Genomic DNA, 21,187 nt, shown 5'->3' with positions numbered 1-21,187 from the left:
TTAGGATTTTTAACTTTTTAAAATTTGTAATTTTAGTTTAAATTTATAATTATAAACGGGTTCGTAGGTTATAATTGGGTCATTTCAGATTGACCCGAACCCGACCTGTTTATTAATTGGGTCAATTGGGTCGACCCGATTTCGACCCGAACCCGAAACTACCCAACCCTAACCTGATTTTTTCGTGTTCGGTTCGGGTCGAGTTTTCGTGTCGAGTCAAAATTTGCCACCCCTATTTTTTTTTATATAAAATAACCAGAGAAAATTAATGATAAGAAAAATTCATAATAATATGTCGCAGCTGAGTCTCGAACTCTAGATCACTGATTGTTTTGCTTGTGAAATTACTAATAAACTTTGGAATTATTTTTAGTGTGAATAGAAAAAAAAGATATTAACGTAAATTCATTTTAGGTTTCACCAAAATTAGTTAGTAAAGGGGAGAGATTTTTAATAAAATAGTAAGATTTATAAAAAATTTTGTCAATTTGAGATTAAAGAGAATTTATAATTTTATATAAAAAAATTAAAGGAAATTATTAATAAGTATTAAAATTATTTAATGTAAAAAAGGAAAAAAAAAATCAATATAATATAATTTTAGGTTTCATTAAAATTAATTATTAAAGTGACTATATTCTTAATTAAATTAATAAATAAGTTTATTCAGAATGATATTAAATTAAAATATTTAATTTAATCTGGGGTAACAAATTAATACGTCTTATCGTTCAAATATTAGCGTGGGCCACCTAGACTTCTTGCGGGCCCGTCCCTATCAGCGTAGACCCAGCGTTAAAGCGAAGCGAATGGCTGCGAAGGTGATTGAGCTGTCAACGGAATTAGGAAATTATAAAGAATTTAAACGTCCCCCATGAAAATCAAATCTCGCACCGCTGGTTCACAATATCTACCGTCAGATCTCCATCCGACGGATCATATGTCTTCTAGTTCAACAAGCAATAGCCAGTGGGGCGCCGCCAGCCGAAATGCAACTGGTAATCTGATCCCAACGTTACCCCTAGTGTTAGTCCTTATCAACGATCATGCCCTTTCAGATACTTATCTGTTAATTGGCTTAGTGGTCTTCTCGATATTTTTTAAACATGGAAGGGTATTGATATTACATCGGTTTTTTTCTTCCTCCAACGCCCCAAGTTGGAAAGATTCCGGGGAGACGACGCAGCGATCACTGAAAAAGTACTTTTTCTCTCCCTATTTCTGACCAGGAGATGGAGGTAATGGCCAGAGATTAGAGCAAAAAAATGTTCTATTTTGGTTATTTTTGGCTATTATTATTATTTTGGATTGTTTTCTGATGAATGACTCGATTATGTTGCGTCTGCGGTCCGGCATTTTTCTTCTAGACGAGAACGGTTCGAGTTCGGAATATCTCGGATCTAGCTGGAGAAAGGGAGATCCGGGATTTTTTCTCTTTTTCAGGAGATATCGAACAAATCGAGATCCGTGGGTAAGCGTTTCTTGTTTTGTTAACGCTATCTTTGTTGATTTTCCTTTCGCTGGGTTGATTTTAATCTCTTATCGATTGAAGCACTATTCGGAACTCTCTTTCTTGAATTTTTTGTGTATTCGTTTTGTCGTGAAAAATGCCTATTTTTGTTACGGCAGCGGCAGGGACACTGGCAGTGAGCGGGTCGCGTTTGTAACATTCAAAGAACCAAGAGCACTAGAGATCGCATTGTTACTATCGGTACCTTCGCCTTCCCCATTTTTCCTACCATGTAATTGCGCAACTCACTATTTTTTACTGGAGATTTTTTTTAATAGAAAAAAAACCTGTAAGAGTTATACATTTTCTGGCCGATGACTTAAATTACTTCAATTTTTTGTTCTTATGACTCCAAAAATTGCTTGAGGAGGGGAATCATTGGTGATCTTAGCTAGTTATGTGGTTATCATTTATAATTTTTCTCTCTGTTTTGCATCGTGGGCTCATTGGAGGCGAAGACTCATAATTTTGCTTCTTATTCTGAAGACTGAGTTTAGTTCCATAAAGTATCTTCTTATCTGGGAAAGATTACTAATAGTATAGTGCCTTCATTCGACTAAATGTGTGCCGACTAAATTGGAAAAGGTGTGTAAAAATGGTTTAATAGGTAGGAGTATCTGACGCTATAGCCTAAACTATGGTTTGATTATAAAGGCTCGGAATCATTACTTAGGTAAGATTGCATTATTTTTGAACACTTTCATTTACTTGCACGTTATGTTTATTCGAAACTTCCTTCATTTGCATAATCTAGGTGATTTACTTAGGCATATTGAAATTGAAGCACTCACAATGTACAAAACTTTCATTTCACTTAGTAGGTGATGTTGCTTTCATGAGGTATCTTCTGTAGTGTTAATGGAATGGAGTTGAGGAGGAAAGGCGTAAAGCAACAAAATGATATCAAGTGGAAAAGCTAGTTAAGATGTAAATGCTTCCAGCAAAACAATTCCCTCGAGAGTGAATAATGATTAATTGGTAGATGAAGATGATGAGTGTTACACATCTAGTATTGCTATTGGCATTCTCAGCTTTTTTGCTGGATTTATGAAGACTTTAGTTGTTGTGATGTATTGTAGAGATGGTTGTGATGTTAGTGATCTTAATTTGTGATTCAATTTTTCTTACTAAACAATGCTTTCAGGTGATGTATTGTACGAGACAAACGAGTTTTTACTTGGTTGTCAATCAGAGGATTGCTACTCCAAGGAAAGTCGGTTCAGTAGACGAATCTCCTTCTCGAACAAAACATCAGAGGCGGAGAAACCTCGTAATGGAAATTAAGCTCGTAAACTAAAGGCAGAACTAGAATTGAAGTACTGAGTGTGTTATTCTAAAGGAGAAGACCAGAGTTCTATTTATAGTCCACTGGTCGAGCGGTCCGGTCGCCTGGGTGTAGATAAAACTTAATCCACATCGCAACAACTACGTGAAATGGGAGAAGTTATATTTTATCTGGTCCAGGTCCCCTAATAGCTTCGGGCGCTCGGACCGCCTTCGATCAGGGGCGCCTCACTAAGGCGCCCCGGCTGGACAAAAGAGGTTTGGGTGCCCGGAATGGCTCCGGACGCCCGAACTCCAGTCAACTCCACATTGACTTTTTGTCCGGGTCTTCTGTTTTGATTTTGCTCTCTTGGGTGATTTTGGCGATCCAGAATAGGGCTCACCTGAACTCATTTTTCGGCCTTCTCGAGCAACCTTCCGCTCCGACTTCTCGTCCCTTTGAAATGTTGCGCACTTCTTGTCCGCTAGCGTACTCTTTCGCGGCACCTTGCCCCTTGGACACACTGAGCCCGTCGACTCTCTTCCGTGCTATCCTTCTCGCTAGCTGCGTCTTTCGCTGTACTTCCTGTGCTCCTAAGTTTCTGCACACTTAGACACAAGACATTAAAAGACAACATGACCTAACTTAACTTGATTGATCACATCAAAACTACCACGGAGTATTTACAATCTCACCTTTTTGATGTGAGCAAACCAACTTAAGTTAGGGTAAACTAAAACAAATAACAGTAAGATAATTAGTATAATTTTTGCAATTAAAAAAATGTGTAAAAATCAAGATGTATCCTCCCCCTAGACTTAACCTCTAATTCTCATCCTTTGATCACATTAAAAATAGGGGTATAACTTGAAATAAATTCAAAACAGAGCCTAAGAGATAAATCTAGAAAAATCATGAACTTTAAATTTCGAAAATCTGGATTTTTATAATTTATAAACCATTTAAAACAAAATAATTTGAAAAAATATTTTTATTCGTGGGAAAATTCTGAAAATTTTTATAACAGTTAAACATATATATCCAAAGCAGAGATAATTTTTTTACGAAAAATTGTAATTAATTTAAGTAGTAATAAATTCTTTTCTACATAAAGACATATTTCCTTTAAAAATTGCGTTAAAAATAGTTTTTAAGTTCAACAAATCTTGAAAAAATTTCTAAAAATAGAGCAATTGTTTTGTCAGAAAAAATAAATTTTCAAAAACTGCACGTTCAAGAATTTTTAATATTAAAAATCAGTATTTTGATAGAAAATTCAATAAAGGTAAAAAAATTTCAAAAATATTTTCTTTGACAGAGAATAGGGGTGTCAAAAATGAACCCAATCCGACGACCCAACTCGAGTCGACTCGAAAAAAATCGGGTTTGGGTTGGGCATTTTCGGGTTCGGGTTGGAGGGTTGGAGAGTAAAAAAGTTTCGGGTTGGGTCGGGTCAGGTTGACCTAGGTTGACCCGGGTTGACTTAAATATAGGGTTTTGTGGGTTTTTTTTTGGGGTTAAATCAACTTTTATTTTAAAAATTTAGATGTTTTTATGTATATTAATATCATGTTTGTATGATAATGATGGAGTATTGAGATAAAAGTGAAGAATTATAGGGAAAATAACCCAAAAAAGTCGTTTTGAATCGGATTTTCGGGTTATATGGGTTGTGTTCGGGTTGATTGGGTTGGTCGGGTTCGGGTTCGGGTTAAGGTGTTTTGGGTTGAACTCGGGTTCGGGTCGGGTTAAAAAAAAAAACAAAAACTCAACCCGACCCAACCCGACCCGACCCACCCGAATTGACACCCCTAACAGATAATATGATGAGTTTTCACAAAAAAAATAAAATTTTCAAAAATAACTCTATGGAAAAATTTTAAATTGGAAAATATGATTTCTATTGGAAAATTAAGAAATAATGTTATGAACAGAAAATTATGATTTTTTTTTACAAATAAGTAATTAAATCATCTTTCTCGGAAAAATTAATATCTAATTAATTTTGAACAGAAATTAAATGAAACAATTTATTTAGAATGTTAATCAATTTAAAAAAAAAATGCATCAAAATTTAAAAGTAAGACATGCATAAACATTTAATCTAAGCATGATTTTTGAACCCAATATAGGTTTCTTCCTACTTGATTAATCAAAAATTTTCTCGAAATATATTTTTGTGATATTCTTCTGATTTGACCCTTATGATATCTAAAGTGCCAGTTTAGTCTTTTTTAAAATTTGAACATGCAGAATTCTTTAAATTTTCTATTTTTACTTTCAATTTTTCATTTCAATTTTGAGTTTGTTGAAATCTTCTAATCCATAAGATATTGGTAAGGTTCCTTTTAACTCATTATTTTTTTTAATAATTTTTTATTATCATTTTCTAATTGACAGGAATTTTTTGATAAAATTTTAATAAATTTAAATAATTGGTCAGGAGATAGAGACCGTACCTGACTTATCTTGCCGATCTCATTATTTGAAGTTCCCCTTGTAGTGCTGCTTTCTTTTGACATTGCTTCCCCTTCATTGATACTCTTGATGCTCATCTCAGATGTGTTTGCTTGATCGTCTTCTTGGTGACTTGCCATCAGTGCAAGTCCGGCATAGGCTACGACTTTTGAATCTGATGACGACGTTTTATCCCATGTCGCCTATAGATTTTTGTGCTTCTTCTAGATTGGTTCCTTGTCTTTATCCTTGTTCTTCAGTTTTGGGTAGTTGTCTTTGACATGCCCTTTGTCATTGCAATGATAGCACCTCACTCTTCTTTTTCTTCTTTTGGCCTGTACTTGATTGAATTTATTAGCTTTAAAGAATTTTTTAAACTTCCTTATCATAAATGTCGTTTCATCATTGTCGAGAGAACTTTTGGACTCTGGTTAATCGTTTTTTGCCTTTAAGGCAACATTTTGTTTGAGCTCCTTTAGATTTGCACATCTAGTTTTATGTACTTCAAATGTAAAAAATAATTCTTCTAAAGTACTTACCTCTAGGTCCCTAGAGATGTAATATGCATCTACCAGGGTTAACCATTCAGATGTTCTAGGGAAAGCGTTAAGCGCATAGTGAATCTCGGTTGGTTACTTTTTTTCGAGATTCGTGAGTCCGGTGATGAGTTCTTTAATCCTCGAGTGGACGTGTGTGATGGTTTCGCCTTCTTTTAACCGGAGGTTGCTGATATGGTTCCGGAGCAGATCCCTTCTTGTGAGTTTTGCCTCCGAGGTCCCTTCATGTAGTTCCAAAAAATTTTCCCATAGCTCCTTGGTTGACTTGTAAGCTCCGATTCGGTTAACTTCTTGTTGCGATAAAACGCTTAGCAGATGAAATTATGTTTTGCTGTGTGTCATGAAGTCGGCTTGCTCCTTTTTCGTCTATTGATGTTCTTCTTTGTCGTTTCCTTGCTAATCCTTCGGTGTTACAAAATCATACTTCATAATTATTAATAATTCAAAATTCGTTTTGAAAAAGACCTCCATTTCCTTTCTCCAAGTCGCGAACTCCCCCTCAGACTTAAGCAGGTAGATGCTTGGTCCGACAATCGTCTTTTATGCTTCGGTCGGCGGTTAGTCCTTTTGACGTGGTTGGGGCTCTGATACCACTTGTTTGTCCCTTGTGGCCGACCAGAAGGAGGTGAGTTACCCTGCACAATAAGACAAGCCAAAAATACCTTTCTCAACCAATCAGGCTTTAGCACAATTACACACTTTAAAGAATAAAGAATGAAATGAAACAAGTACGAGACAAATGAGTTTTTTACTTGGTTGACAATCAGAGGATTGCTACTCCAAGGAAAGTCGGCTCAGTAGACAAATCTCCTTCTTGAACAAAATGTCGAAGGTGGAGAAGTCTCGTACACATAAATTAAGCTCGTAAACTAAAGAGAGAACTAGAATTGAAGTACTGACTGTGTTTTTTTGAAGGAGAAGACCATGACTCTATTTATAACCCACTGGTCGAGCGGTCTGGGCGCCTGGAAGGGCTCCGGGCACCTGGGTGTGGATAAAACTTTATCCACATCGTAACGGCTACGCGAAACAAGCGAAGATATATTTTATTTGGTCCGAGCGCCTGGAACAGCTCCGAGTAGCCGCCTTCGACCAGGGGCGCCTCGCCAAGGTGCCCCTATCTAGACAAAAGAGGTCCGGGTGTCCGGAGTAGCTCTGGGCGCTTGTACTCTAGTCAACTCCACGTTGACTTTCTGTCCGGGTCTTCCGCTCCGGCTCCGCTTGCTTGAGTTATTTTGGCCATCCGGAATAGGGCTCACCCGAACCTTTCTGACCTTCTTGAGCAACCTTCCGCTCCGGCTTCTCGTTCCTCGGAAATGCCGCGGGCTTCCTTCTCATCCACCAGCGTACTTTTCCATAGCGCCGAATCCCTCGGACGCACTGAACCCGTCGACTCTCTTACATACCGTCCTTCTCGCTAACTGCATCTTTCGCTCGATTTTCTGTGCTCCTAAGTTTTTGCACACTTAGACACAAGGCATCAAAAGACAACATGACCTAACTTGACTTGATTGATCACGTCAAAACTACCATGAGGTACTTACAATATCTTGTCCCTTTCAATTGCATCATCTAATATCAAGTTCAACTCTTTGAAGTAAACATAACCCATTAGGCATTGTATTAAAATCAATATATATCCTAAAGAAGAAGAAAAAAATTGTTATGTGATAGATAAAGTGGAGAGGTTAGAGATAGAAGAAATTTTTTTTCACATGGAAGCATGGAGTGAGCGATTGCCAAGAGGAAGCTGACACCCAATAGTGATAGAGTAGAAGCTATGCCACACTAAGGCATGAGAACAATGGTGAGGGTTGAAGTGTTGATGAGTCAGTACCCAATGGTGATCGGGAAGAAGTTGTTGTACATTAAGACAACAACACATCAATGAGGGTGGAACCATTGCCAACTCAGAAGTTTTGTGGCATCAAAGTCATCCTCTCTTTACATGGCATGGTTATTGCATTCCTCTTTCTCTCTTCCACCATATCAATCTCATACAAACTTGAAGTTGGCCACAAGGGTGGAGTCAAGAATGATTTTCTAATGCTAAGAAGTATCGAATGTGAAATGTCATATTGCTCATTTATTTTATAAAGAAATAAGATAAATATTAATCTGTATATTGTAATTATAGATTCGAACCTATACATCATTGTATGAATCAGTTTTAGTTTGCTTTACTGATAATACTATGATACGAAGTAGCATATTATATTATTTTATATATTTTAAGATGTAAAAATAATTCCAAGTGAGATAGATTTTTTTTTTTGAAAAAACATTTTTAATTTTATCTTAACCTTATGGTTTAATAAGGTTCATGGTTCAAAATTTATTTAAAGCGATTCATGATACTTTGACAACTTTGCACCTATTCTAAATTAAATAGGAAAATTGTGTATTTTAGCATGTAAAATTTTTCTGGTGCCTGAAAAAAATTCTGCGAATTAGAATTGGAAAAAGAAACAATGCAATAAACACTTCTTGATTATCCAGTTGAAAGGTGTTTTGATGTGTCTCACGTGTGACAACATATTTAAAGATTGACTTTTGAGTTTCCTCGATCTGAATTAATTTAGCACATGGAATTTTGAGTGCTATTGCTTTGATTGCAAATGCTATTCATTTAATCATTTACAGCTGTTAAATGTTGATTCTTCATCAAATTAATGGTCATTGGTCTGTTATGCTTGTTGTTTGTCTGTAGGGTGCCACTATCGTTGACCGAGTTGTCAACATAGCTTCTGTTGAAAATTATGTTCCTACAATTGAGGAGGTATTGTTTAATGTTTATTTCTTTTGAAGACTTTATAGGTACATAGTTATTTTGTGGCTGTTTCACTTGTTAATTTCCTTTTATGCTGCAGCAAGTTGCATTAAATGAGGCAGAAATTGCAATCCCTGACTCCATGACAAATATTGAGGTGTCTGTAAACAACAATACAATGTTTTACGCAAAGCTTTAATTATATGATATTATTGCAATGAGTAACCTGGTTGTATCCATGTAGGGTGGTAGAAGTAGTCCAAGTTCTGGACAAGACTATGTAAATAAAGCTCATGTTGTTGTATCCACTGTTCTAGCAAAGGGTTCAGCCCTCAAACAAGATGCTTTCAGCAAAGCTAAGGCATTTGACGAGAAGCATAGATTATCAGCTACTGCATCTGAAAGGGTTATTTCTTTTGATAGGCGTGTTGGCCTTTCAGAGAAATTTAATGTTGGAATATCTATTGTCAATGAGAAAGTAAAATCTGTGGATCAAAAGCTACATGTGTCTGATAAGACAATGTCTGCAATAATTGCAGCAGAGCGCAAGCTGAATGACACTGGCACTGCAGTGAAGACCAACAGGTAGTTGTGTTATTTGCAGCATCAGTTTTTGCTGCACTTTCTTATAAACTAAAGATTACAACAAAAGGAAGAGAAAATAGATTCTTCTTTGACAAAAATTTTTTTAAAAGAATTATTGAGAGATATTTATGGTCTAGTGGAACAAGTGATTATATTTTCTACTTTCTGGTAGAAGGCATATTCCTATTTGTTCTCCTGCAATTATAGCATCATGCTACTTCTTTACGATTGGAGAAAGGGTTTAGTTGAATTATCCTTGCAAAATAACATAATTTTTTGTGACCTTTTCATTTAATTGGTCTTTCCTTTCTAAACTTTTTGAATCCTTTCTTTCAGAATCAGTCAGTTCTATTGCATATATGAGTGAGAACATGAAAAATTCAGTGCAAACTAGATTGAACAGATAACTTTAATGGTTTTTTTCATGGGTTTGGAAATTTACATTGTCCACAATCACACAATATTTTATTTTCAATTGCTCTTGAATTCTATAATTTTTTTTCATAGTCATTAACAAATTGTTGGCAATTGCTAGAAGCTTAAAACTTATTAATGTTCTATTATCTAAAACTTCTTCGGATGATTCTTTTTATTGATTGCGTGCTTGACAACTATTTAAATTATATATTTCTTTAATATAACTATTTCCATTTGCATCTATGCTTAGGCCTGTTGCCTATCTAATGTATATATGCATTAGGTGATTATTTGCATGCTATTTACATACTTTGCTTTTAGAACCTTGATTACTTTCCATTCTTCATTTACCTTAGCTGTTTCATTATCCAGTTTGTTACTATTTTCTGGTATTCATCATCAAACCGTGTCAGTCCCAACTATTTGGCACTCCAATGCTATAACATCAGTAGTGTGAAAATTAAATAAATCATTTGTTATTACACGAATTCTGGTCTCCCTAATCATCTTCTAATAATAACATTGACTAATGTTTCAATCCTGTTATTCAATATCCAAAATGTTGGCAAATTTAATCCATACTTTAGTGTTGAGCATCTTGTCTGGTACTAGCAATACTAATTCAAGTCTTATTTTGGTGATGTTTTTAGTATATTATATAGGGTAGAGAACCATCTTCAGAAGATAGTTCCATTCAAATTTTTGAAATTAGGCATAACTTTATGTTGAATGCCATGTGCATTGCTTCTATTTTTTAGTATTGTTTAAGTGTTCTTAATTCTCATGGATATAGTAGCAAGTGGGTCTTAAACTTTCATTCAATTGCTGATGTATTTTGCTTGAGAGTCCAGATACGTATCTGCTGGAACGTCTTGGTTAAATGGTGCTTTTGGAAAGGTAGCAAAGGCTGGTCATATTGCAGGCGCTAGAACCAAGGAAAAGTTTCAATTGGCAGTTTCAAATTTAACAGCAAAGGTTGTGGATCCTACTTGTTTCATATTGAAAGTTTAAACTTTATAACTATTAATTTGAACTACTTTTGAACATCAAAACCTGAAATCACTCACATAGTCTTGCTATAGCTGATATGCTGATAGTTAAAATTGTTAATAGAAGACGTTGTTGTCGGGTGGGCTACTTTAAACTATTTCTAAATATAATTTCATTACATTGGTTTAGAGAGGAACCTTATTATTTGTTAGGTGATTTCATTAGGGGAGATGAGAATTATTGTTTCCCAATATGTCCTCATTACTTCAAACCGATGTCTCTAGCACCTTGTGGTATCAATTTTGAAGCCTTTTAATAATTCTACTCTAATGGTTTCCTGATGTTACTCTAGAATCACTTTTGCCCAATCTATCAAAAACTGCTGGTTTCTTGTGTCCTCTAGCCATAAATAACCTTGAAGGAGGTTAACTACCTAACAAACTTGTTGGATTCGTTATTAGACATCAACACACTGTTGGTTCGTTAATTGATAGCTGAAATTTATATCGGAAGTAACTTTGTAGCAAATTATCTGGATTAACCTGTAAATTTGCCTCTTTGATTCAGTATTTTCATTGCAATGTCTTTTACTCATAGAAATAAAAGGATAAGGTTACTATGGTTCTCACAGGTTTGATCAAACATCTTAAGGATATCGTCTGTTCGATCAGGCATGAGAAAATGCATGCCTGATTTGATCCATCATTTTCTTTTAGTAGTGTCGACCCTTACGAATCCTAAGACTAGTATTTCGTGCCTTTCTTTAATAACACAAAAATGCAGTTGCACAAGAAAACTATACTCTGCTGATTTAATTTTATTGTTTTGCTACCATTATCTTCACTGTCGCCTTCCTTTCCGTTTCAACTGCAGGATCCAGTGGTTGCTGCGTGATCAATTTACCTTCCCGTAGAAGTTTACACTTGTCAAAGTGAAAAAAGCAGCGTTCATATATTGATGTCGTCAGAAAGGCACTAAACTGTTGCTGTGGATGTAGTGCATGCCAGGAAACCAGGCCCCCCCTTAATGAAGAGTCCAGCTGATGTTTCAACATTGTTGATTGATGTTGCTTGATTGAGATTCCTTTTTCCCCCCTCTTTTATGTCTGTATTCTTTGTGTATCAAGAGTGGTAGAAGTTCTAGAAATGAGGAAAAGTTGAATCGCTTGTGCTGTATGATTTGAGGGCGAAATGCCATATTTTCTAAGGCTTTTGTAAGGCATGGTCATGGTGGTACTGATCTGTGTGAAGAATGATCTTGCAAGTGTGAGAATTTGTTGTTGTTGTTGAGATGTTCTGATAATTATGTTAGATGCAATCTCTCAAGTGTAGAGAATCATTAGCTTTCTAACTAGAAGCCGAAAGTAGGGGAATTGAATCCAAATAAACAGTTAGAAAGGCAGTCTTGAGTGCTTGGATGCATGTGATTGATTCTCACGAACGACGATTTGGGGTTTATTTCATCATACATCTAACATTTGTATATCTATATGTATATCTTTTTTTTTTATATTCGTGAGGTTGGTACTAAGGGGTCATTAAAGTAACGGGTCTATCTTTAAGTACTTGGATGTACTGTGGATTAATTTTCTTTAGTCGGAAGACAATCTTAGAATATTGTTTGTGGAGCGATGAGTCATTTGTGCTTATGGATTTGTCTTAGTGGTCAGTGAGAAATTTTCTCAGGACTAAATCGGTCACTTTGACTTAGTCGGTTTGAAGAGTTCTATTTTTAGATTGTCAAAAAATTAAAAAAATAAGAGCTTTGGATGCAGATGAATCTGTCCTGAAGGTTTGTTTTGTCTTGTTAAGAGCATTGTTTCTACACCATAGATCCTCCATGGCATTTAAGTCATTTCGGGTGAAGATTAGATCCCATGATTGAATCAATTTAAGTGGTAAAAGGGTGATTTACTCGCCCTCCCATCAGTTCATCCCAAGATCAGCGTGAGCGAGATATTTCACGGTAACTAAAGTAGTAAGTAGATGGAGGATGAGTTCTTAAGGTGTAAGGATTTACATCACGCCCAGATCAGCATGAGAGAGTTTTTCACAATAACTTGAGGGTGAATTTTAAAAGTATAGGTGAATCTATACTTTTATAAGCTTCATAAAAATTTAATGGTATCCAAATTAGATTTTTATAAAATTTTTAAAAGTCATATGGTACGGTACTTAAACTTGACTTTTAAAAATATTTTGATATCCAAATTTTTATGGATTTTCATGGATTCTTTTAAAATTCTTTAGGTACAAACTTTAAATCCTTAGTAAACTTTAAAAAAGAAAAGAAAAAGTTATCTATTTATCCTTGAGAGTTCTATGGGCTTTTAATCCAACATGTCTCTCTCTTTTCAACTGTCGTCGCCTCTCTTTTCCCTTCCTCCGCGGTTCTATCTCTTTTTTGCTCATAGATCGACCTCCTCCGCCATTGAATCCAAGTTCCATCTGCTAATCAAGTGTTCTCTTTTCGTTTCCTCGGCTCTTCTTCAATCTTTCTCGCAGACAAGTGAACATTTATTGGGATTACATCATTTGACTTTATTGTTTTGGTTCATTAGGTAGAAATTGTGATGATTTGTATTTTTTTGAATCTGCTGCTGGAAGCATCTACTCTCGTCTGAGCATCAACTACCTTGATTATTGTGTGATCGTCGATTTGTATGTGCGTCTTTTGTTTATGGGCGTATTTTGTATGTATAATGGTAAAAATTGATCTTTTTTAGTGTTTTCCTTTTTCGTAAATTGGATAAATTTTTGGTGTGTGATATGAGATACCCGGTTTTTCTTCACATCGTGTGGTGTTATCTCGGTGATATTTTCTTACTTTCAAGTTACAAGCAATGGAGAGTGAAAAGGAAAAACAGAAAGTATGTGGAGGAAAAGTTCAATCTTGCTTCGTTTTTGTGCAATTAGTCCATCTTGTTTCCTACTTTCTTTTGATTCCTCTATCTTTTATTCGGAAGTAGTGTCGTTCTAATGAATTTCTAGTTGAATCAAATAATGAAATTTTATCATTCTTGTTAGAATAGGTTCATGATAGTGATTGCTTTTAAGATGTGTATAATGAAATTTTATAGATTGCTTTATATGTGCGGTATCTTCGTGATGTGTAAAACATCCTTAAGACGTAATCTGACCCGTCCGATAGACAATGAGATATAGGGACGATTCGAATTTCCATATTTAATGAAAGTGTTCGATAATAATTTATAAGATATTATTAAATTATAAAATCTATAAATTTTTTATAAATATCTATAAAAGCCTTGTAAAAACAAGTTATTGAATTCCAAATAATTCCTTTTATAACTCCGTACAATATTATAAAAATTAATAAAAATTTAACTTTACAAAAATTTATCATTAAAAAAATACCCTCAATAAAAATTATTAAAAGTCTGAATTGAATACACCCCTTTATAAATTGTGCTCTGGTCAAAACAAAATATTTTTAAAATGGCATTTAATAAGTTTTGCCTGATTAAAAAGAAGGAAAAAGATGGTTTGATCTCCTGGCCACCAGCGACCAATAAATTGAATTGGGGAGCATCTCTCATTCTCTCTCTTTGGAAGTCGAGCAGAAGAAACCATGGGAGAACAGCGGGCGAAGGAGGAGGCTCTTCGAACCCTCGGCCTCTTCCAAGCGTTCCCCAAACTGGTCGTCTTCGATCTCGATTACACCCTCTGGCCTTTCTATTGGTAAGTGAGTCTGCATCCCTACCCGATTGGTTGTTTCCGCAATCCCGACCTTCTTGATGTGCTTCTGGTCCGTTTAATCTGTTTCTTCCACATGCGCGATTGCAATCGTTGGTTGTTCATCTCCTGGTTCTTTATGCTATCGTTCGTAATTATCTTTGATTTCTCAAAATAATGTGTAAATTTTAGAAGTTGTTTTTGAGAGAGTGAAGAGTCGTTTTTGTGGCGATTTGACGCTGCAGCGGCCTGATCTTTGATGAAGTTAGAGAGGCGGTTTGTGAGTTCCTGGCAAGTTTGAGCAGACACTTTGCTATATTGGGCGTGCGGCAAAGAGAGTGATCTAGAAGTTCCTTAGGGTTCGTCAGGAAATTCTGATGGAGATGAGATTTGTTCAGAGGTTGACAACTTGCAGACAGAAGCGGGTTCAACTGATGGGTGGTAGCTCGCCAGTCAATGTGTTAGGCTTGGCATTGCTCGATGCCGAGCCAGGTTAGGCCTGACAAGGTCAAGGACATGGGCCAGCTTGACACGCGGGCTCAACTTGGCTCAATTTTGGATCGGGTCAGGCACATACCTTGGCTCGGGACGAGTTCAACCTGTGTGCTCAGAATGACCCAAGCCCATTCCTAAAGTGCTCTTTTGCCTCAAATATCTTATAATGTCCCTACTTTTTAATAAAATCATGGCAGTATCTTAGTCTTTTTATCAATAAAATAATTAGAATAATTCAAAAAAGAAAAAGGAAAAAGAGAACATTGAAAAATAATTAAAATTTTCATACAAATAGTTCCTTTTCCTCCCCATTATTTGACCAAATTTATATTTGATTTATCATTCCTCATTGTTCATATCTCAATTCTAGAGTGTTTTTCTCATTCTCTAATCTATATATTCTACATCTTTAATGTCAATTATTGTTTCCTTATTCTCTCATATTTTACCATATTGTTGGAGATCTAAGTTAAGTCAACATCAATGGCGAGGGCATGAGTATGTTGCCTACAATGCCATGACAATGAAGGATCATGGTAGGTGGAGCCTAAAGCTAAGGTTATATTGCAAGTTATGTTTTACACCATGGTTTCGTGATCCTCAAATATCAACATTCATTGTACAATCGAACCAAGTCCTTGATCAAAGACATGCTTTCTTACCTCTTCCCTTGGAGTTGCATTGATATGGTCTATTATGCTATCTAGATAGTGACTCTATGAGGGTAGTATATGTTGTTGACCGAGTTTGTTGACCAGAGTTTGTTGACATGCCCTTTTAGCGACTATCAAGTGTTCACTAGGCAGCACTAAGCCTTTTATTGCATTATCTATTTCTATTAAATTGGATATTAGTCATTCCCCACGACATCAAATTATATATGATGGGGTTCCATAGCAGTAACATCTTTTCTTGACAGTGCTCAAGCATGAAGATTGAAGCACCATTTGCCAATCTTTGTGTTCATGTTCATATGTAATTTTTTTACTTTTTTATTTTTAAATCATGTAACTTTTTTTAGATTAATTACTTTTTAAATTTTTTTCTAAGCTTATATTTTAATTTTATAGTATTTTTCTGGCCCATTAGGGCTGTCTTAGGCACTAGGACTGTGCATGTGTTGGGTTGAGGTCATCCATGGAATCTTGGCTTCATTCCATCTCTTGCCTGGCATGGACCAAACTAGGAGAACATTATCCCTCCTTGTTTATTTAGTCTAATGCTAGCACTTTAGAGCATGCTCAAGCATGTGGATTCTTCTGTATCCAATTCATTTGGTTAGGTCCATGCTATCTCTTATGATAAGAAAACCTTCAAATTTATTTCTTACAGAAAATCTTATAATTTCCTTTTCGGGAAATTATTAAATTTGTATGTTATGTTGTTTGCATCAAGCAATGTTCTGAATGGTGTCTAGAAATGATGCTTTTTGTTAAGACTTAAGGGACAAGAATTGTGACACTTCAGTTAACCATATAACTTCATCCAGTCTTTGTTATAATATTCCCTTCTCTACCGTGCATATAGAGATTTCCTAAGCTGTGATGCATCCAGTCTTTACTGTATGTTAGTGTCTGTGTTATCTAAAATCTGTCATCATTAGGGACTCTTCTTTGATAATGCAACACTGTGTTGGTTACCTGGCTTTAATGAGAAATACTCCAGATAATGGAAAGAAGCCCAAAGAAAAGATATTATACAAAATTTGTCAAACAGATGACCTAGTAATATGTTAATCATGTATGATAAGCCAGTCTGCATATCCATTTAATCACTTGGAATTTCTTCTGACTAGTATTTTTCTACATAATAATCTTTGCTCAAACCAAATGCCTTTAAGGGAAAGTGTGCTTGCAACACTGTTAGTGGATTTAGCAAATAGGCAATCCAAAATTGAGGTTGGACTGGTCTGAATAAGATCAACAGCATTTTATATGTTCTATCTACTGTGATTGGGATTCAAATGAAATCAATCTCATGTTCATTTTTTGATTAATTTCCAGTGAATGCCGCTCCAAAAATGAAATGCCATCTCTTTATCCACATGCTAAGGGTATCTTATATGCACTCAAGGATAAAGGCATTGATGTGGCAATTGCTTCTCGATCTCCGACTACTGATATAGCTAAAACATTCCTCCAAAAGTTGGGCATCCAATCCATGTTTGTTGCTCAGGTTAGCCATCAAAAATTAATTCATGATCTACATGTCAAAACTATATTTTGTACATAAGTATAAATAGACAATGATCTAGCTCATATGAGTTCAATTTTAAGTGTATACTTTTTTATTTGTCCGAGTTGATCTCGTGGTTGCAGAAAACATTATATTAGTAGATAGATTGCCACTAGTGACATTAATATTTTAGTCAATTCATTTGTTATTTGTTTTTTCTATCATTGTGTTGGAATTCCACCAGTTATAATATATTTGAAGTGAGGGAAATGCATAGCATGTGTGATTCATGTAGCAATTCTCACCATACATCCAATTGTTGTTGTATTTTGCCTTGATTTGTTAGCTCATTTGGGTTTTAGGTGGAAGATACTGAGTTTTTTAAAACTGCCTAACACTGTTTGAGAAAGGTTATCCGCCAGCTACATGTCAATTGTCAACCCCATGTATGCATATGCTCTATGCATCAAATAGCCTATATTGATATCATCATCATGATCAAGTTGTGTTCTTTGGTTATATATATGCATGTGACTTTTAAAGCTTTGATACCTGGGTATTCACTGGATTCAAATGCTAACTATTCAGATTTGTAAAGGAAGATTAATCTTTCTTCAAATTTATGTCAGCAAGTTAGTATAATTATATTCAATAATAAAGGAACAATGAACTTTAGGATAGTAAGAAGACTATTTAATAGTAGAAATTTTATGCTAACAGACCAGAATGTATCTATTTCTGTTTCAGGAAATATTCTCTAGCTGGACTCACAAGACTGAGCATTTTCAGAGGATTCAAAGAAGAACTGGAATATCATTGAAATCAATGCTTTTCTTTGATGACGAGTACAGAAATATTGAAGCGGTAATTTCATTTGACTTTTCTCCTGTTTTGCATGTGAAGTTCTAATAAGAAATAGTGAGGGTGTCAGAAAATCTATATAACTATACAAGATAATTTTTTTATCAACTCATGTAGTTTACTAGTTTCATCTGATATATTCCATGTAGGCTTGATTTCCAGCAAAAATATTTTGGATATCTAACCTAGCTAAGACGAAGCATCCGCAAAATTATCCCCAATTTTAAGTATAGCATTACTTGTATTCTTGTGATGTTCATAACCTCTAATAATATTTTATTAAGTTCAGTTGCAAGATAATGTATGCCATTCATTTGTATTCGAGAAAACTTGGACCCTAATGGAAGTTTTACTTGGAGAGAAAATGGAGGGAAGAAAATTGGAATGATTAAAAAAATATTTTGTTGAGAAAATAAGTGTACCGCACGATTGTATTAATAATTAAACTTGATTTATTAATGTATTCAAAAGCTTGACAGGATTTAAGTACAAACTCAACATGTAAACTGACAGAGAAAATATCATTAATTCGGAATCAAATATTAAAATATTTAGATAATATTAATTACCCGGATAGTTTGATATTAATAATATTTTATTTGAATAATATTTGGCCTGAATATTTATAATTTTGCAATCATTTATTAAATTAAATATTTGTATTGAAGTCCAAAGGTATTTGGATAATAATAAGAATATTATCCATATATTTGTATAATATTAAGAACATAAAATATATGGGTAATATTCGCTCTAAATATTAACAATTTTGTTTTCGAATATTCGCTCTGTTGAAATCATGTTAAGTTTGATTGACTTACTATCTGTCTATGTATAACAAATTTTGTTTTCACCTTGCAGCTTCCTGTTACTCTCAAAGTTGTTTAATGCTATTTCGTTTGTTGATGTTTCCTGCGATCCGCTTGCTCTCAAAGTTGTTAGATAAAAAATATGATATATAACTTAGCTTAAGTTTAGTTTAAAGTATACCTACTCTTATGCACGATTTATGTTGCATTTCACTATTCCGTTTCATTATTCTGTTTCTGCATGCATCACCCCTTTTTTTTTTTTTTTTTGCTAGTTTTTTGATGATATTATTTGCCTTGATTTATCGCCAAGTAGATTCTAAACTTAAGCTCAAGTGAAACAGGTATATTATTTGCCTTGATTTATCTTCCCATTTTTCCAGGTCTCAAAAATGGGAGTAACAAGCATTCATGTGGAGAATGGTATCAACCTTGAAAAGTTAAGATTGGGATTAAGAAACTTCTCTCGTGCTTCTTCATCAACCAACGTAGATCAGGCTGATTGATGTATACATAAGAAGGGTTGACCTACGGCGGTTTGAAAAAATCGTCTGCCTGGACTCATTTTACCATCTTGGTATACTTCCTTTTCTGAATTATGTGCTCCTAAATTTTATTCAACTCCTTTGCCTATCCGTTACGAGTGTGGAGCCCAAGTTTCCAATTTCCTAGTTGATTTGTCAATGGCTTCTGCATTTGATTGTATTTGTACTGATTTCTGGTTTAATAGCATGTGCTGCATCTTGGCCACTTACCTATTGTTGGAATACAAATAATTTATTATCGAAGATTTTTAAGAGATTTAATTGAATTTAAAATTATACAGAATTTAAATTCAACTTACAGTTGAGCTGGTCTGAGCAGATGATCTTAGGTTGTTAGCAGGGGTTGATTTTTATCCAAGTGTCAACCTCATAATGATTGAGTGAGTAGAGCGTCCAAGCAAAGAGGCCGGTCGAACGAGGTAGACAGGCCTAACAAAAGAGGTCGATTGGATGAGGTAGACAGGCCGAGCAAGAGAGGCCGTTCGAGTCGAGTAGACAGATCGGGCGGCAAATAGGTCGGGCTGTCAGAGAGGTCGGTCAGGTCGAGCAGATAGACCGGCCGAAGCAGACAGGTCGGGCTGTCAGAGAGGTCGGTCGGGTCGAGCAAACAGATCGGTCGACAGACAGGCCAATCGAAGCAGACAGGTCGGGCTGTCAGAGAGGTTGGTCGGGTCGAGCAGACAGATCGAGTGAAGCAGACAGGTTGGGCTGTCAAAGAGACTGGCTGACCGAGCGAGCTGATAAGTCGGGTGAAGATCCCGAGCGGGCAAAGAAGTCTGCTAGTCTGACAAAAAGACCGATCGGACGAGCTGACAGAGGTCTGTGAGTCACAGTTTTCTTGAAACAAATTCACCCACCTCCGGTTGTGCTTCGAGGCTTACAAGGGTCGTCTATTTCCCAAGATACAACGGTCGACCGTGAATCCGACCAAGCACTGGTGGTCACGGCTAGCTGAGTGGTACCCGAATGCTACCACGAGCACTTCGCCGAGCAGAAGATGCACGACAGAGGAGGAGGAAGAAAAATGGAGAGTTTTTGCTTTGCTTGCTGTGTGTTCTCTGCCTATGATCAGAGCCTCCTTATATAGGAGTTCGGATCAATGGCCAGAGTTAATGATCTTAATGGTCATTATTAGCCGAGCAGTGAAACGACCACCGTTTTACTCATTATTACTTGATCGATTTTATTCTGCATTAATTTCGAATTTAATGCATCCGTTTCTCAGCAGCAAAAGATCTACGTGGCAAAATGTTGGTTGTTCCACTTGGGCAAATTTTGTATCGACCGGTCCGGCATTCGTGTGCGCAGGTCGCGCTCGCACACGAGTCAACTTGGTTCAGTGCAATCCGGGCCCTGAATTTGCATCCCCCTGCGCACCCACGTATGAGAGAGAGCATCTCCCCATGTATTTGTTCACATCCTCAATGTATGTGAATTAATATAAATCAACAAAAATACCTTGAAACTTTTAATGTGGAACTAAAATCTCATTCACAATGGAGTCTCTTTCCTCTTCTATTTATTCTCCATTCACTTATTCAACAATCCCCCACATGAATGGAGATTGGGTAAGTGATAGCATTCAACTGTTGAGTCAAATATAAGATAAGTAGGTTTTACCCTTTGAACCTTTGTGAAGATTTGGTTGCTTACTGGCTAATAGTAGACACGATGTCCTTGAACTATACTGCCGTCTGTGTAAGCAGTGACAAATCTCATCCAAGACTCTCCCTGATACAACTCAGTTCTCATGAGTATGTTCGTTCTTGGCCATGAACACGCCTGGTTCTGTGAGAAGCTCTAAGAATTGTACCTCCAATTCTCTTCGAAACGGCCTCACATCTTTCTCACATAGGTGATCCCTCAAGAGTTGTCATTTACTCTTCTTGATCATTAAAAGCCCATCGGCTTACCCTGGTGTAATCACTATTTTATTGGGTTATTCCCCACAGTGTGTTTAGTCAGTACAGATTAGTTGTCCCTCTGAACATAGTTCTTGGGATCTCCAGTCAGCATAGGTTGGGTGTCCTCTGCACTGATCGCTGACAACGACATTA

At 35.9% G+C, this 21,187-nt stretch overlaps 2 protein-coding genes across 2 annotated transcripts; both read left to right on the top strand.

Moving 5' to 3' along the window:
- Nucleotides 1-1,106: 1,106 nt before the first annotated feature.
- LOC121971587 (binding partner of ACD11 1-like) lies at nucleotides 1,107-11,867 on the top strand. The gene is made up of 8 exons (XM_042522916.1): nucleotides 1,107-1,238; nucleotides 1,368-1,471; nucleotides 1,630-1,711; nucleotides 8,499-8,567; nucleotides 8,659-8,715; nucleotides 8,803-9,143; nucleotides 10,412-10,535; nucleotides 11,424-11,867. The coding sequence occupies exons 1-8, from the start codon at nucleotides 1,233-1,235 to the stop codon at nucleotides 11,442-11,444; spliced, it is 804 nt and encodes a 267-aa protein (XP_042378850.1). The 5' UTR covers nucleotides 1,107-1,232; the 3' UTR covers nucleotides 11,445-11,867.
- Nucleotides 11,868-14,093: 2,226 nt separating this feature from the next.
- On the top strand, nucleotides 14,094-19,339 carry LOC121971578 (magnesium-dependent phosphatase 1-like). Its single transcript, XM_042522903.1, has 4 exons — nucleotides 14,094-14,251; nucleotides 16,744-16,915; nucleotides 17,663-17,779; nucleotides 18,969-19,339. Exons 1-4 carry the CDS (start codon nucleotides 14,142-14,144, stop codon nucleotides 19,089-19,091), a joined length of 522 nt encoding a protein of 173 aa, XP_042378837.1. The 5' UTR covers nucleotides 14,094-14,141; the 3' UTR covers nucleotides 19,092-19,339.
- The last annotated feature ends 1,848 nt before the right edge of the window (nucleotides 19,340-21,187 follow it).

The sequence above is a fragment of the Zingiber officinale genome, chromosome 1B (genome assembly GCF_018446385.1).
Source record: "Zingiber officinale cultivar Zhangliang chromosome 1B, Zo_v1.1, whole genome shotgun sequence".
NCBI lineage: Eukaryota > Viridiplantae > Streptophyta > Magnoliopsida > Zingiberales > Zingiberaceae > Zingiber > Zingiber officinale.
Note: the sequence above shows the minus strand (reverse complement) of the source record. Positions and strands in the feature narration are given on the sequence as shown.